The sequence below is a fragment of the Dromaius novaehollandiae genome, chromosome 10 (genome assembly GCF_036370855.1).
Source record: "Dromaius novaehollandiae isolate bDroNov1 chromosome 10, bDroNov1.hap1, whole genome shotgun sequence".
NCBI lineage: Eukaryota > Metazoa > Chordata > Aves > Casuariiformes > Dromaiidae > Dromaius > Dromaius novaehollandiae.
In genome coordinates, this window is record NC_088107.1 from 16,873,661 (window position 1) to 16,891,346 (window position 17,686).

General features: G+C 36.8%; 1 protein-coding gene and 1 long non-coding RNA gene across 7 annotated transcripts in view; one reads left to right on the forward strand and one right to left on the reverse strand.

Annotated features, from left to right (window-relative positions):
- LOC112991095 (uncharacterized) overlaps positions 1 to 17,686 on the reverse strand; it is a 69,331-nt gene that overhangs the window by 50,372 nt on the left and 1,273 nt on the right. Inside the window, exon 2 of the long non-coding RNA XR_003261217.2 lies at positions 5,036 to 5,088. This is a non-coding gene — a long non-coding RNA (uncharacterized LOC112991095). The remainder of the gene's footprint in view (positions 1 to 5,035; positions 5,089 to 17,686) is intronic.
- Positions 1 to 17,686, forward strand: part of LIPC (lipase C, hepatic type) — a 64,978-nt gene that overhangs the window by 35,733 nt on the left and 11,559 nt on the right. For 3 of the 6 annotated variants that reach the window (XM_064517435.1, XM_064517436.1, XM_064517437.1), the window contains 2 exons: positions 12,536 to 12,715; positions 15,095 to 15,212. In XM_064517435.1, coding sequence (XP_064373505.1) covers positions 12,536 to 12,715; positions 15,095 to 15,212 — 298 coding nt within the window. Of the gene's footprint in view, positions 1 to 11,015; positions 11,204 to 12,535; positions 12,716 to 15,094; positions 15,213 to 17,686 lie in introns of all 6 variants that reach the window. The other 3 variants (XM_026113341.2, XM_026113343.2, XM_026113342.2) reach the window with 2 other exon arrangements.

Sequence of the window (17,686 nt, forward strand, 5' to 3'; positions counted from 1 at the left end):
TTTCCTGGTGCAGACAAGGCTGGCTGTGCCTGAGCCGGCACTGGCTGCACCCACCACCTGCCAGCTCCGCTCTGCCGAGAGCTCCACCATGCAGCCTTCCACCCTGCAGGGAAAGCAGCTCTTGGGCCGCAGACTGGCGTGGAGGGCAGTCCATCACCCGACAGGGGAGTTTCATTCAGCAACGTCTTACTTTGCTAATATTCTAGCGATTCTCATATTTCCATGTACTCTTCCTCATAATTGTTTTCTGAGTTTCAAATACATGTTCTTGCTGTACATATTTCATTTCTCCTTCTACTCAATGATGTGATCCAGAAGTCATGCTGGATTTCTAATATCTTAGCTATTTCCATAGCAAGCTGGCACCAGACAAGTGACTTTGCTGCAGGATCACCCAGCTAAGAAGGCAAGCTCTCCTAAAATACAACTCCAGAAATGTCTTATCTTTCGCAAAACTGTCAGGTTTTTTTTCAGCTTCTCCCCTGTCATGATAGTGTCAGTTTAAGTGAAATGATTCCAAGGGATATGCATAAAAGCAATAGAGATTTCCTCCAGGTTCCTTAGAAATAAAATTGAAGAAAAGGTAACGATCTGAATAATCAAATTATAGCAAGGTAAGGTACAGTTTGAACCCTTTGACCTATATTTCCTATTTAGTTCCTGTCCACCTCTTCCAGGTTTAGAGCTGAATTAACTTTTTACTGGAGCTGAACAGGAAAACATTTCCATATCCCAGGAATGTCTTACAGCCCAAATTGGGTGAAAACCCAAAACCTCACCAGCAACGAAACTGCAATCAAAGCTCCAAACATTTCAAAGTACACTAGCCAAAATGTACTGTTAATCAATTTTGATTTCAAGTTTAATTTTTAATTGCCAAAAATGAATATTTCTAGCCAATCATTTTGAACAACAACAACAAATAACAACTCTTAAATTTGGATGTAAAGAGGGAATGAAAAAAAGTTTCAAATTGAGATATTTTTCAAGACCCATTTCTGTTTCAAAGAATAGCCAAAATCTAAGTCAAAGGTAATGCCAGGCAACTCAAACATAAGAGTGGCTGTAGTAGATGAGACCAGAAGTCTACCTAGTACAGTTACCTGCAGAAGTAGCCAAAAGCAGATGCTTACAGAGCAGGGAAAGCTTACATATACATATATATACAGATACATATATATTATATATACATATATATCTTCCAAGTACTCTCCCAGTCATCAACCATTTGCAGCTCAAGGATTTCCTGAGTAAAATGTCTATATATTTAGTAACCTTCATTGGATTTCTCATACACAGACACTTCCAGTCTCCAACTGACCTGATGCAGAAGCTTAATACCTGCATCACACCTGGCAAAGAATCCCACAGATTACCTACATGTTGTATGGAGAATCACTTCTTCTTTTGCTATCTCCATTTGATGATCCTTGCATCTTGTACTGGAAGAGACATGAACAACTGATCCCCCTTTAACCTCTCCATGCCGTTCAAGATTTTCTTGACCTCTATATCATATTGCTCTTTCAGTTGTCTCTTCTCCTGCCTGAAGAGTCCTAATCTACTCAGCTTCACATTTGTCTTTATTCATTTGCTCCCTCCTATCTGATTAACATTGTATGAACAAATATATTTCATCCAGTCAGCTTGTGATTGTTTCTTCTTTTTGCTTTTAAAATGAAGAAAAAAGAAAATGCCAGCTCCAGATCAGGCATCTGAATACTTTGGCAGAAACCCTGGCCAAAAAATTTAGTCATGCATATATTTGCAAACAAGCATTTCCACAAAGGGAGAAAAAACTAGTACTGGAATGAAAGTCTGCAGAAAAAGAGGGGGTCACTGTCAAAGTAAACATGAAGTTTATAACGGAAAAAACATTGCAAATATTTTTTCCAATATTTACCTACTTTAAATCTCACTTGATTTCAAAGTGTTTGTATTTGTGGGGTGGCAGTGGGGGTTCTGTGAAAGTTTTTGTTAGGTAAGAGATGGAGGAGAGATAATTACTTAATCGTTAACATTAATTTGTAGTAACAGTTTCAGACCTATATTATGTACTAGTCCAAAGTGTTCCTGGAAAGACTAATATTCTAATGACTTCCCAGTATTTTTATTCATAAAATTCAGATTACATCAGACGAAATCCCTGGGGTACTGACTTCCATCTAGCAATTATGCATTGCACAAGTAGTACTTGAACTCTCATATTTAAAACTGTGTCTTAGTTGAGATGAGGAGACTAGGATGACAGCGTATTTGTTATCTCATAAATAATGCAAACTGTTTAATAGTTGTGTGGTTGGTGCATCCTCCTGTACCTTTCTAGAGAGAAAGGGATTTCAAAGTATTCTTCTGTGCAGGGCGTCAGCTTAGAAGCCAGGAGCTGAGGTCAAAACACAGAGGTGCTGCTGGGGCTTCCTGTGCCCTAATTTTCCTGCTCTTCACAGTAACAATTGTCTCACAAGTTTATTGATTATTGTACCTAAACTGACATTTTTAATGGAGAACTAATATCTAAGTTACTTGATAATAAAGAAAAGAACGCAAAGTTATTTACCTATCTTAATTGGACTTAAAAAGAGATTTCAAGCTTTTGAGAATCAACATTCTTCCAAGGAGTTTTCACCTGATATAAAATAATGAAAGGAACGCGATGTTCTGGGGCTTGGGTTTGGTTCACTGCTTTCTGTTCTAACCCTCATTTCAATGTTTGATTCTAGATTTAAAAAAAATGTAGAAGATAAGTTTTGAAGTTTCACATAGTAAAGAGGGGTTTTACAGGGAAAAGAAAGATTAAAAGAGCAAGGCACAAGAACCAAAAAGTAGGTGCTGCTTTGGATAGTTTTGAGGCAATCCAGTGTTAATAACCAATGAGAGAAATGTGCATTTCGCAGGAAAAGGAAAAAATAACATACTCATAGAAATAATACACAGAGTACTCAGAAGAAAGCAATAGGAAGATCTGATTTTTTTTTTTTTTATTTTGGTTACTGTATTTATTTTCTCCTTCGGAAACCATTAAATATAAAAGCATTATTTGATTCGTAAGTGACTCATGTAAGAGAGAGATATCTGAATAGTCGAGGCACACAGCAGCAAGAAGAAACCAAAATATGATCTTTTTAAATCTGTGTTTAGTCATCGTTTTCAAGATCTTTTAGCAAGGCTTTTGCTTTGATGCTCTCGTTTATTCTCCAAATTCCAAAATACTGCCATTTAAGGTGCCCTGAGAAATGGAGACTGTTTGTATCTGTCTCTACCATCAGCCCAAATGCTTTCAAGAGAGACAATTTCAAATAAACAGCAACAGCAGATACATAAGTAGAAAATTTAAAATGAACTGACAAGGGTATGTCATCAATTATTCTTGATATAAGCAATTACTGAGGATAGCTTGCACTCCATTATGTTCTAGACCACCAAGCAAACAAATTATACTAAATAAAGATCAAGGCTGAATACCTTGAATATTATTTACAACTCTTGTATCTGCAGTGAATTCAGTACTGAGTATTTTTTCAAATTGCTTTGGAAAGCATTCTAATTAGGAAAAAAAGCAGAAGGGGGGAAGAGATGGGGAGATGGAGGGGGAGAGATAGAGCAATAGAGATCGATCACCTAGGTATAAACTCCTTACTAACATGTTAATAACACTTTGTAAAATCATAGCTCTGCTATTAGAGAACCAACTACTGTATTTTCTGCTTTATCCCATATCCTGCATGTCAGAAATTAATTCTGTACAGAAGTAACTAGACAATGATAGGGATATGGATCCCTGCTGACAGTTCTGACATTTCGGTTACTAATCACATCTGCGAACAAGTTTCTCGGTGCCTCACCCTTCTGCAAATAGACCAAGCAAATACAGAGTACAGACTTGGGAGATCAAGGGAGAGCAGAACTGAGCCACCTCCCCTTTGTTAAACTGCAAAATGAGTTTCTACAGTTGACTTCAGACCACTGTCTTCCACAGCACTTCAAAGAATATTAGCAGTGCTTGATAATAATTGTGCAGAAGGATGAGCTCAGGAAAGATCACCTGTGTTTAGACATCAGAAAAGGGAGATTTCCCAAGCTTAAAGGTGTTTTAGTAAAGAATGAGAAGTTTTACTTTTTTACTTTTGGTAGACATTGGATGGGTCTGATTTTCAAAGCAAAAAATATGTATCCTCCACACTAAGAGTAAAAAAAAAAAAAAAATTGTAACAGAAACATCACAACAGATTCAGCCCTGATAACTAAGGAGCAAACTTTTGAACAGCCACTCATACATACGTACACCTTCCACTGCCAGTGTCATTGCCTCTCTAATGAAAATATGGGTGTCAGCTGCAAAGATTCCTTATATTATCCTCTTTCTGCACTAATCTTTCATCCAGTCCCAAGAGTCACTAATGCCCACTAGTAGCATTATCTGTATCTGAAAGCCGTGAAATACACACTTCTCAAAAGACAGACAGAATGAATGAATGAGAGCGTTTTAGGGGCTTTCTTCATGTATTTGCTTCAGCAGAGGGTTAACAGTAGCCTGTCATCTGGTTTTATGGCTGTTTGGTTAGAAACTACACTCATCTTATGATCTTCACTTATCCTTGGTATGCAAGACAGGAGCAGCAAGGAATGACAGCTCAGAAAACTACCATACTTTTCAGATAGAGCATCTGATGCTTTGAAAAGCATCACTTACTCATTATTCATTTAAATTTGATCAAAAAGGAAAGCCTTTTCCAACAAATCTCTTTCTAAACAGACCTCTTAATTTTTAATCCAATTGCTTCAGATTCTTCTTTCTTGCTTGCTATATTTTCATTCACTTTTTTGGGAGTGATACCAACATTTCATTTGGCAAGGTGAACAAATTTGAGAGAGTAAAGATGTACAGAAAGTGGATGAGAACACAAAAAATGTTAAGCACCATGATAATATACCAAAAATCAACAGACCTTAGTTTTGACTGCCTGGGACTCTAGAGCAAGCAAAAAAAGACTCCTAGATCTCCCCAAAAACCCACTCCATGTTTTAGAGTTCTCACCTGGGAACTATATGAGATGGAATATTCAATGACTAGTTAGCAATCTCCAAAACCTAGAAGAGACAAAAACAACAAAAATCAGATTAAATGCAAGTACCTCAACTATTAAAGACAAGGAATAGTCAACACACTGCTTTACAATACTGTTGGAAATTAGTAATATAAATGCAAATAAATGCTGGCCTAATATTTCCAGTCCATTCTTATCATCATTTTGGTTGGATACATTTTCAAATGGCAGAAGTCCAGTTCCGATGTCCGGTATCTATGATAATTTTAGCTTAGTATCTGGGTTAGCTATTGTACAAGCAACCTTGCCCAAAGAGTTAGAAAATGCTTAGGTAAACATCTGCTGACCAAAATCTACTTTTTTTTTTTTTTTTTTTTTTTTTAATATCCTACACAACCTGCTGCTTCAATTTTGCTGTGGATTCAGATTTAGGAGTCCTCTACAAAGCTGGCTCTAAGCTTTTACTGTTTCATTGTGGCACTTTGTGCTAGTTTCAGCAAATGGTTTTGCCTAGAAAGGGCAAAGTTTGGAGATTCTGACAGGCACTTCTAAATGAAGTGAAGGCATTAGTAAAGAGGATTTTACATATACAACAGGAATACTGACAACTATGCTTCTAGCAAGAATAGCTTTAAGGGATGCATTTGTCAAACCGAGGGACCTGAATGCTTCCATATCATTAGCTCTTCCTTCAACTGATAGAAAAAAATGTCTATTGGACATGAGGGGTTCTGTGATATATTCCACTTCCCACAGGCCAAACAAAAGTTATTAATGTGCCACTGTCTTTGCCCGTTTTTATAACAGAATTCCATAATTCTAGGGACCTCAGCAGTTCTGTGGTTTGTTTTTCAAACATGTTGTAAACCAGACACACTAAAATAACATGGTAATATACAAGCACTCTTTTAGAAACATATTTTCATGTACGCAAAAAGCAGTAAGTCTTCCAGAAGGTGACTGGAGATTTACTAATGTTCAAATGAATCCACCCATGAATGTGAAAGGAGGCTGCAGTAAGGCTCAGAAGGTGATTTAAAAAATATGCAATTTCTGTGTAGTGGGGTGTGTTTGTGTACACACACGCATAGATACTTGCTTTTTTTTTTGTTTCCTTTTTTTCCCTCTCCTATGTATTGTTATGATACTGGCAGCCTAAAGCTCAGCTTCAATTCAGGTTTTCTTAATTAATGTTTCAGTTGCCTGTGGATTAGGTCAGTGGCATTGAAACATCCTCTTCAACCCTCTTCAGCAAGACCTTATATAGAAACTCTTCCCGTAGAGCTCCATGACAGGAAGAAAGTTGCTGAACATTATCTTTCTTGATCAGGAAAACTACCTTCCTTAAGAGGGAATGACAGTCTTCATTTTTTTGTCTTCTGCTGCATTGTAAGATGAATTTGAAACATATGACTTAACAAATACTACAATTTTGTTCTTTACATGATATGGTTCTACCATACTTTGTCCTTCTTATTCCTTATGCATTTTTAGGCAAATTTTGTGGTGAGAAGCAGATAATTGTGTTGTGTTTTCATTCCCACTAAGACATGACATATAAAGGAATATATTTAAATTCAGGATCTCTCCCCAAGAAGGCATACAATAGTTCATGGTTTTGAACCCTGACCAGTCAGTGTCCAGATCTTTGTCTAGTTTCTAGTAAAGAAGTTTTCATTCACAAACCTTAAAACATTGGTATCACATCTGTAAATTTCAGAAGAATCATCAAAAATTCCATAGCTTGGAAAACCATTTGTCTTCTCATCTTTTGAGGTTATTAAATCCAAGTCAATCTCCTTGATTAACCTGTTTCTACAGGTAAATAGAAGACCTAGTTCAAATCATCTAAGTTTACTCCATATGGAATTATTGTTATTACTATTTTCATTACTCCTTTTTCGGAAAATTAGACACTTCCAGACACACAGAATGGATTATTTCTTTACTAGCTTTCTCATCATTCTTCATGTGCTCTCTTCATCTTAGCTTGGAGTTAGCAGGACACCCATGACTTAAAGTATCTATCTAATAATGGGAATAAGAATTAAATGCTAATAGCGGGAAACAGTAACTGAACTCATATCTTGCACAGCCCAGCTCTACATAGCATTCAGTTAGCTACCGAAGCTACTACCAGAAATGTAAGTCCTCTGTTTTCATCCCAGTTGATGGAAACATTTTATTTTGTTCAACTGGGAGCCATTCTTTCGGTTTTACTTTTTAGCAAGAAAACACAGTTGTCTCAGGTCAAACGTAAAAATGTTTTGGTTCAACTGCCAAATTTGACCCAACATGTTTTATGAGAAACTTTGCTACATTATACTTAAGTCATATGTACAAAGACAGCCTTCAGTTGCACTCCTACTACACCTCACCAACATCATTACCACAAAGTAAGGAACGGTAAAAAATTAAAGCTCCTCTAGAGTATCAAGAAGTCATGACAACCTATCTTGCTTGTGACTAGCATGTTGCTCTGCAAGAAGCTAATTTATGATAACCTATGGATGGCCATGTTGCATTGCCTTCCTGAAGAGATTCATGTTAGAATAGGATCTCTTCAGAGAATGAGGCAGTTAATTCAGCAACTCACTTATTTGAGTAGAAGCTATTTTTCCAGAGAGAAACTAACACGTGCATATGATCTATGTTCCAGAAATTCTTGCTACTTTCAGCTCTAACTAGCATGGGAAATTGTTTTTAGCAGTTTTACTTTGCAGTTTTTGTAAACTGACCTATGAAACTTTGCAGTTCACTTTGATCATGTCACTGAGTCACCGGTATGAAATTTTCAGTTAAAGTCTCTTCTGGGAGCCAAGCTCTTCAGAAACTATTTCCTTCTCCAAGTCATTACATGGATTAATGGCTTGAAGTAGTTCTTTGTCTAATAACACAACAGATTCTATTGGAACCTTTCATTTTTGACAGCCACGAATAAGTTCAAACTGGATTTTTAATTCCTTCTTCTCAGACTTACTGGCAAGCCAAAAGCTCACCCATTAAAGCACCACAAGTACTTTCACAGTGGACGTAAAAAGAAAACAGCTATTTATTAGTCATGTTTTCTGTGGTATGCACAAACAATATGGAGAGCAACAATGTGCCTTTGCATTGTAACAAGCAATAAGAAAGCAAAAAGAAAATGAAAATAAGGTATAAAACAAAGAAAGTATATGTACAATGGAAAAAGCACAAGTTACATAATTTATGTTTTCCTTTTTGTACTAAAAATAGAATACAATTATCTTTGTGTATGGACTACTCACCAAACCCTGAATAAGCCTTAATTTAAGAATATCAAGATCTTTAAACTTCTCTTTCCAATTTTCTATCCTTTAATTAGATCTTCACCTTCTCCTGGTATTATTCCATTCAGAAAAGAGAGAGAGAGAGAGAGAGAGAGAGAGAGAGAGAGAGAGAGAGAGAGAGAGAGAGAGAGAGAGAACAAAAAAAGGCAGCAGAAACACTTGAGTACACACTGCAACAGAGAAATGATCAGGTTCAGTTCTAACTGGCTATCACAAAAGTGCCATTAAAGAAAAATGCAAAACACCACATTACTGAAGCTAAGACTTTTGACACCAGAACTTCACTAAATTTGAAGCTTTTTAAATTCCAGCTCCTGTAAATAGCTGAACAGCTTTCTCCTACCATAACATTTGCTAGATATGAAACATAACATTGTCTGGAGTTACTTGGAATTTACGATAATTAGTGACAGAAGAAAAACAGTGCATATCCACTGTAATGCAGTCTGGGAGCTTTACTGCCAGGATGGGGGACTGGCATTGATTTAACCAAATTAAATATGCTGTTTGTATCACATTTGTAATTATAAGAAAATACAATGCTGAATAAAGTTTGTAACAAGATTCACTGAGATGTGATAAAAACACAGTCTGACTGAAAACCAGGATGCTTTCATATTAGAGTTTTTTGTGCTGTCTATTATAAAATTCCACTACAGCAAATTTATAAGCATGGAAGAATCTCATCATTAAATATGCCTGAAGGATAAAAGTTCATCTGTAAATGTATCAGAAGTATCTTGTAAATTGTCAAAATCTTGTCAAGAAAACAATGTCACACCACCTCTGGATGCATTCGCCAATATAATACAGAAATGAATACACTATGGTGTAAGACAGACATAAGAGTTGTGATGTATAAAAATACCAATACTTAATAAATGTGCTGACTTCGAAGATAAAATACAATACAGTACCTCTAAAGAAAATACTAGTAAGTTGTATTTCTCGTGGACAAAAGTTCCTTAGCACAAGAACAAAACTGAACTAATGCAAGTTCAGTTCCCACAGACATCATTTCAAGTTCTTTCCTAGCAAAGAAAATACTCCCTTTTCCCCTCCAAGAAGATGTCATGATTTATTAATTAGGTCTAATAAAAACAGAAGCCTTTTCCCTGACCAGTTTAGCGGTACTGCTAAGCAGCTGTTGCAGCTTGCACTGGTGTCACTTGAACACAGTAACAAGAACTACGCACACTATTCTACATGTGGGTAATAAGTGCCTTGCACATCAGTATTATTGTCTTTTCCTACCAAAAACACCTTGCCCGATGCATCCTGGAATTGTATTTTCCTTTCTCACAGCCAAATCACAGTGATGACTCATAGTGAGTTTTATTATTGATTACTACAGCCAAGTCTTTTTACCCTTGTGTCACTTCCAATTTATGAGCCCCATTTACAGAGAAATTCTTATCAGCTGTATGACCTTGCACTTTGCAGTATGAGATTTCTACCCATTTCTATTGCTGTATTCTCAAGGTCACCTAGCTCTTAGTGTTTAACTTTTTGGTCTCCTCAGTATTAGCAAATGCTTCCCAACTTCTGCCAGTCTCGTACCTTTCTGCCTACCTTATTAATGAAAACGGTAAAACAAGATTAGTCCCCAAAAAACAGTCCCCAAGGAACTCCATCAGCAAAATCTCTCCACTCTAAAAGTTTTCTTTTTAATGCAAAGAACTGTAGCTTCTCATTTATCTAGTTCATCACCCCCCTTACAGTTCCCTCCCCTTACTAATCCCCAATTTCTGTAGCTTAACTAATCATTTATTATACAGATTATTTCCAGACAAATAAAATTAAATAATCTGGAGTGTTACCAGAAAGCAGTACCAGCCTTGTTTGCCACAATGTGCTTTTTGCAAGTTTCTGTTTTACTTTATCCCATTTTTTCAATGGTTTCCCTATATTCATGTTTTTCCTTCTAAATTCATAATGTTAATGAAACAACAGTTGGCTAGTTCACCCTGCCCCCACTGTTCTTAAGTATAGATGTTATTTTTGCTGTTCTCCAGTCATGCGGGACTATCCCAGGTAGTTAACAGACAATTCTGGAAATGCTGTCCTGTATCTACCAAGCTATTTTATAAACAACAACAACAAAAAACTAGTACAGAAACATTTCATCTTGGCCTTTTAGAGAAAAAGAATCAGTTATGATATGGTCTAATAGTTTAAGCAGTTACCTAAATCTCTAAGCAGAGTTATAACCCTGACTAAATGCTTGTTTTAGTGTAATGATGCTTGCTCAGCAATTACTAGCAGATGCACATTACTAAAACTTCCCCTGCGGAGTTAACAGCCTATGAATGTACTTGCCTATGCATGCAGTAACAGTGTAAAGCCACAACATCTGTATCTTGCTTTTACAATATCTATGCATTCAATAAAGGACTGTAACAATAAGATCCATGTTTTCCATATAATTGTTACTGCTCAAATAGATGGACTCGGGTGCACATCTGGACTGTCCCAGCTTTGAAAGAGATCCCTTTTTTGATCCAAACTTTGCAGCTTAAGCCCAACTGTAGTTAGACAGCAATTATACACAGATTGAAATTCTATCTTACTAGTTTACTTTGTCTTAGACTGTGTTTCATTAGTAACTTCTCAGGTTTTAGATTCCATCCTATTATGACTGTTATGAATTTTATTTCAGAAGCACTGGGATCACAGAATCAGCACACTAGAACAAAGAAAGATCAGCAAAGCTTAGAAACCAAATTTCGACTCTATACAGACAGAACTGAAGAAAGCTGTTTGATTTTGTTTAATCAGTTGGAGACTCTTGACCAATGCAGTTTCAATGCCTCTCTTCCTCTGGTGATGATAGTCCATGGCTGGTCGGTATGAACATACATTTTCTAATTCAAGCTACATCTGATTTGATATACTTTCCTTCTCATTATGTTACTGCTAAAAGTAACTTCAGAAGAAAGGCTGGGACTAGAGAGATGGTGGATTTCCTTAGCAGCAATCATGGCTAGAAATAATAAAGTGGATATTCCCTATTGAGATTCTGAAGGAACACTCAACAAGCAATTTTTCATGTGGGAGTCCCATGCCAGGGATTAGATTCAGCCCTGGTTTAAAGCCAGCACAGTTTGAACAAGTAGCTGAATTAATGGGCTATGCCTCTGGAGGACTGAATACCAGTTTCATTTCTCTGATATGTTCACTGCCAGATATTTACAGACTTATAGAAAAGCAGTGCACACAATCTCCCTACATCTCTCTTTCGGGTACACCTTTAACGAGAACTTCTCTATAAGCTTTTCAGCTGAAAATAAAGCTCTCAACCTCAATGAATTATCACTGAACTGCTTTCAGTTAAAATGTTAAAAAAAAAGCAAACAAAAAAACAACCTACCAAGAAAGCCTCACTCAGATGCATATCAGTGCTATACTAGAGGGAATTCTGACCAGGTTCTCAGCTGAAAATAAAAGGGAGGATAGGAAATCATGTCATTTTAACAGACACTTGATTCTCATAGAACCAGTGTCATCAAAGAAAGTGGTAAAAGGCATCTTTGTGGTTCATCTGCAACTATGCAACCAGAGAAACCTTGAATCACACCCCTGATACATACAACTGTCTTAACACAAATAACAGCAGAGCTGACTATGGACGGAATATTGCCACAGACTACTTCAGCCAAGTTTCCCAAGTAAGAATTTGCTCAAAACCTATACCCTCCTCAAAGTCAAACTATGGACCTAAGGCTGTTGCCATTCAAGTCAACTTTCACATTAATTTCACATGCAGAAGTGTTGGGCTCTTAGAGGAAAATGTATGGAAACCCAGCTTCGAGATTCTCAAATTCTGTCAAAAGCCTAGAAGAGATTAGAATGTTCTACTAAATCAGTAATACCATCTCTGGCAGGCTGAAAATATTTAGGGACATCATTTCACTGGCAGAGCTCACATTGCAAGATATAAAATATTTTACAGTTCTTACATTGATTCTTAATGAATTTTTTGTCCACCAAAAATATCAAAGATTCTCAGAAGTTAAACATGCTGAGGTCCCTAAAATCTAATAATTAACACTAACCTTCCTTGTTTATATTCTGTTTTTTTGTTTCCTTGAGCTTTTCACAGGGAATGTTTGGCAGGGACTGTTTTCTCTTAAAGATTCTTTTTTTCATTCCACTTTTTTTTATTATTGAACAAAACAGGTAGATGGGATGTTAGAAGGCTGGATTTGGAAAATGGCAGCAGCTCTGAAGTCTCAGCACAAACAAATCAATGTGATCATTGCAGATTGGCTTACACTTGCTCACCAGCACTATCCCATAGCTGTACAGAATACACGCTACATAGGACAGGAGATAGCAGACTTCCTGGAATGGTTGGAGGTAAGACTCACCAAATCAAAATGTGTTTCTTTAGGAAATAGATATTTACTTGTTTCTTATGCTTTTGCCACAGTTTTGATATATTTTGTTGGTTAATGAAATCTGTTTCAATCACTTATGTTTCTTCAATACACTGCAAAATTTTCTTCCATAAGCTTTCAGATGACTTCATAAAAACTTTATCACACAAGAGAGAAAAGTAAGTAGTCCTGTTTATTGAAATACTTTGATATGTATTTAGAGGTGAGATCATTTCAGGCTACTCGTTTGCTGCATTCCATTGGCATGTATGCAGACAGCTGATATTTTCTTTGAATTATAAAACTATTCAATAATACTTCAAGTTCAGAACTCAGTAAAAGAAACTCAGAGGAAGAGCCCTACGCTTTGAAAGCATGCGCACAATATCATTTGCGAGTGCTTAATTCAATTAAATGAGTTTGTGCTCTGTGTTTTACTTCCGGGTTTAATGCAGAATTCAGGCATGACACTGCACCTAGTTTTTGCCTCAGTTCCCCACAAATTATTCTAAAATAATGGCTTGGAGATCCAGAGCGTAAAGGGAGACCTTTTAAGAGGACACACATTGCAAAATAGATGGCACAGAGGCAGTAATGGGTACACAGCCATGTTAGAATAGTGGCTACTCATTGAAACCACTGCCACGTAGGGAGCAGTGGCCATGTCCTACAGCTGTTCTGTCTATACCAGTAGGTGCCAGACTTGAAAATGCTACACAGGAGTCTGCAAGGGATCTCTGATCTCCAGTACTATTTGAAACAAGGCAGAAAGCAAACTACTAGAACAAGAATCACTCATACAAATCACACATGCGATGCAACTCTTATTTCATCTAGCTCTAGTACTAATTCAAGCTCCCCAATTTGAAATGAAATTATACTTCCTACCTCACAAAGAATTTTTGAATACATTAATTTAAATATGGTGAGGCCTGAGGAAGGGAAAAATACTTCAAAGCTGAGAGATTTGGAGCAAATATCATTGAAAAATGAAACTGCTTTCAACAGGAATGGTAAGGGTAGAAGAAGTTATCAGATACAGTGCCCAGTTAGGGAGAGCAGGCATGAGGGAGAGGGCAGAAGAACCAGTGTTGACATTTTTCTTTGTGACATTACAAGAAACCTTTGCTCTTGTTCAAATGTGGTCTAAGTTGCTGAAGACCTAAAGTCATATTCTGAAGCTGTTTAATTATTGAATGAATCAAATGGTGGACTTCATTCAGTTCCCAGGAGGACACACCACATTGTCAACAAAAATGACAGTCAGTGATTTCTTCAGTGTCAGCAAACAAATCAAGGCCTGAATAAATGACTTCTTGCTACAGCACTGTACACAGCTTCTCTTGAGTCATGACATGTAGCAGAATTTAAATAGACCATCACTTTTCAGAGTATTCAATTCACTTAAGACAGAATGCTCAAGCAGTAAACGTTCCTTCTGTTGAAAAGCACACCCAGTGAATTTAATGGTAAAAACGCTTCATTCCAATTCTTCCAGCTCTCATGACTGTCTTTCTGCTGTGCTTCCCTCTGCTTACATCCAGGAGAGCACTTGGAATATCCTCAACAGAAGTAACAAAAGCTGCAGTGCTGTGCAATGTTTTAATCAAGAATAAAAATAAAGTAAATCTTAGGGCTTTTAGTCCAAGAGTTAACTGGGCATGATCTCTAGCTCAATAACATCTGTCAAGAAAGCTGTAAGAGCTGCCCCTCACTCAAAAAAAGGCTGCCAACTTCCACCTCATCTTCACAAGAGATAGAGAGAAGGGCCTGAGGTCTGTTCTGCTTCAATAGGCTTGCTTCAGAGCAGATACCAGTTTTGTACAAATCAGTCCAAGAAACGTCATTGCCATATCTTACACTTAATCACGTCTAATGAACGTTGTGATACTTTGGCTTCTAATTTGGCTTGTTTTAGTATCTCAGGCAAAAGCAGCAATGGCACCTTCAACACTTTCTATAAAGTTTGGGGCTTTTGTTTTTGTTTTATACGCCGAATTTAAAGGATAGGTATTGAAGTTATAGCCATAGGAAAGTTGCAGACAACAATGCTACCTTTTCATCACTTGCAAAAAATAGCAATAAAAATCCTACCATCTTTATCTACAGTTTTCCTGAACAAAGCACGTAAGTAGCAGTGCCCAAATGCACGGTATTTTCCCAATGTGTGAAAAGGAGGAAAAGAACAATCAGCCAGCCAGGAAAGTTAGTGTGTGACTGACACACCTCATCTGACATCCAGCATCAACATACAAATTTCTTGTTTTATAATTCATGACATTCCTAGCTTGTAATAAGTGTTTTACTGGTCTAGTTTTCACATTTTCTGCATCTAAATCAAGCTGCTGCTGTCTTCCAGGAATCCATTCAATTTTCCAGAAGCAATGTTCATCTAATTGGGTACAGCCTAGGAGCTCATGTTTCAGGGTTTGCTGGCAGTTATATTAGCGGTACAAACAAGCTTGGAAGAATTACAGGTAAAAAAATACTTACAACTTCAATAAAAGTAACAGTCAACTAGTTTCTTTGCTCAAGTTATGTAGATATTTGACATATACTTTACATTAAAACTAAAACCTCATCATTCTTATTTTTATTAATTGCATCGACAGTGTTGCTCATGCTGGAATTTTAATGATAGCTGCTGGCTAAGGTTTGTATTTAATTTTCTTTTCAGACTCATGTCTCTAGCTAAGTCCATGCTGTATGCAGTCTCTGTTTCCAACGGCATCCACTCCAAACTGTAAAATACTCATGCATGGGCAACTTAATCTACTTCTGTAATACTTTAAACTCAATAAGACTATGCAAGTGTGCTTCAATGGAAGGTTGTTTACAACTGTATAGATTGTAAATACCATCCTGTACATGTAGAGAGAAAATATTAGTAAGGAAAAGTGTGGCTATATTTTAACAAGTAAAACATGATAGAGAGCTCTAAGATGCCCTTAAAGGAAGACTGTTTCATATGATATAATCTGGAAGAGCTCAAAAACACAACTTTTTAACCTGTATGCCAGGGTTGGGGGAAATCAGATCCAAGGTTTTGATCAGACCAGTAACTCCAAAGGAGCTATCTGGAAGACCAGATCCTGAGTGTCTCCCTAAAACAAAGCTCTTTTTACTTGCTTAGTTTTACAAACTTACAAAAGCTACCTGTCATTCTGTCCCTACATGACTAAGATCAAATCCACACATAGCCTGAAGTTCAAACATATGTCCCTCCAAACTGCCTTTCTCTACCCTCTGTGTGCTACCTCCCTTAGACAGATGCCAAAGCAAACTACCTGCAGAACTTGTGCACCCATTTAACAGCCTTGTCAGCATCTGCCATCAGCATCATGGAGGGGTGTCAAGCCAGGGAAATACAACAACGCACAGGTGTGTTCACTCAGTTCACCACCTGATTATTGGTATTTCAGAGAAACTGCAGTTAGCAGTGATATATGCAGAAAAGAATCACATCAGCCAAATGCTTGATAAAGTCATGCTGCACATTTTCAAAACCTTTTCCTTTTTAGCTGTATCGCTTTTTTTTTTTTTCCTTGACAGCCCCATAGCTATTTGAATTGCAATGTTTGCCACAGTTTAAAAGTTTCTCCCACTGGTAAAAACTAGGATGAAAATCTACTGAAAACACTTTTCAAAATAAAGTAGCCTCTCACAGTATTTCTAGTTATGATCTTTCCTACCTCAATCCAAACTACAACATATAGAATATACAAGCATAGAGACCAGAACACATAAACCAAAGATTCAAGTGGTATATTGTTTGAATTTATCTTGTATCCATTCCCAGTAACACCTTAAACTAAAGGTTAGCTACCAATTCTGGATCTCCTTTAATCACTATCCTGATCAAAACCTATTTTTTTGAGCTTCAGTAGTCCCATTCAGTAATATCTTCATAATTAGCAACTCATTTTAAAAAGAAAATTACATTAAGGAAATCATCTAGCTGTGCTTGAGCTTTCAGTTGTGGTACACTGCTCTTACAGCGAATTGAAGCCAATTCCCTTGTGACAAAATTATAGTCCTGGATTATACTTCACAAGCAGCCTATCATTAGAGTATTCCTAATAGGTGCTTAAAGTAAACATAAAAGTTAACCAGAACACTTGACTGTACTGACTAGTGGCATTTTGAGCCTCCTGTAATGTTTTGTAGTTGTACTAATTGAGTGCAATGAAAACACACTTATGAGGCTATTGATATATTGTATACAATGCCACATCTAACACACAGTGACAGCTTAAAAGAATAAATAAGAAGTAGTGCATCTTACATGAGGACTGCATCAGCTACAATGTTTAAATTACCAGAGAAAACATTTTACTTCAATCTGGACTAGGAGCAAGGCAGACAGACACAACCACAGTCTGAAGTCCCAAATCTGATCTTGGATTCATTGTCACATACCATATGTGTCCTATACGATCAGCTCTTGTGACAGGGCCTACATGCCAAGAAACTGAATTTATACCACACATTGTGATATTACACCTGTGTATACACTCAAGGACAGAAGCTCATTAGCATTGCTTGTTCAGACCATGCTAGTACATCAAATCATAATGGATAAGTAAAAACCTTAGAACATATTATAATAGTTATATGCATTTTTCAGCAAAAATTATTCAGACTTGAACAATAAACCTCCAGAAGTTCACACTGATTAAAAGTATTAAAAAAAAAAAAAGAAAAGAAAAAAAAAAAGAAAGAAAGAAAGAAAAAGGCATGCAGTCTTGTTCAGTTACATCTATGCAACTTCATTAGTCCATAGTACTGACAGAAGAAATCAAATTTAGAAGCTGGTCCTCAAAGACAAAAAGCAGTTTTAAACTATATGGGCAGTCCCTTTTCATAAATCAGTTCCCCCCCAAAAACACTTCACAAAAGCATCTAGCAAACTAAACCAACAGGCTTCCCCAAGCAGAATACTGTTTTTCAG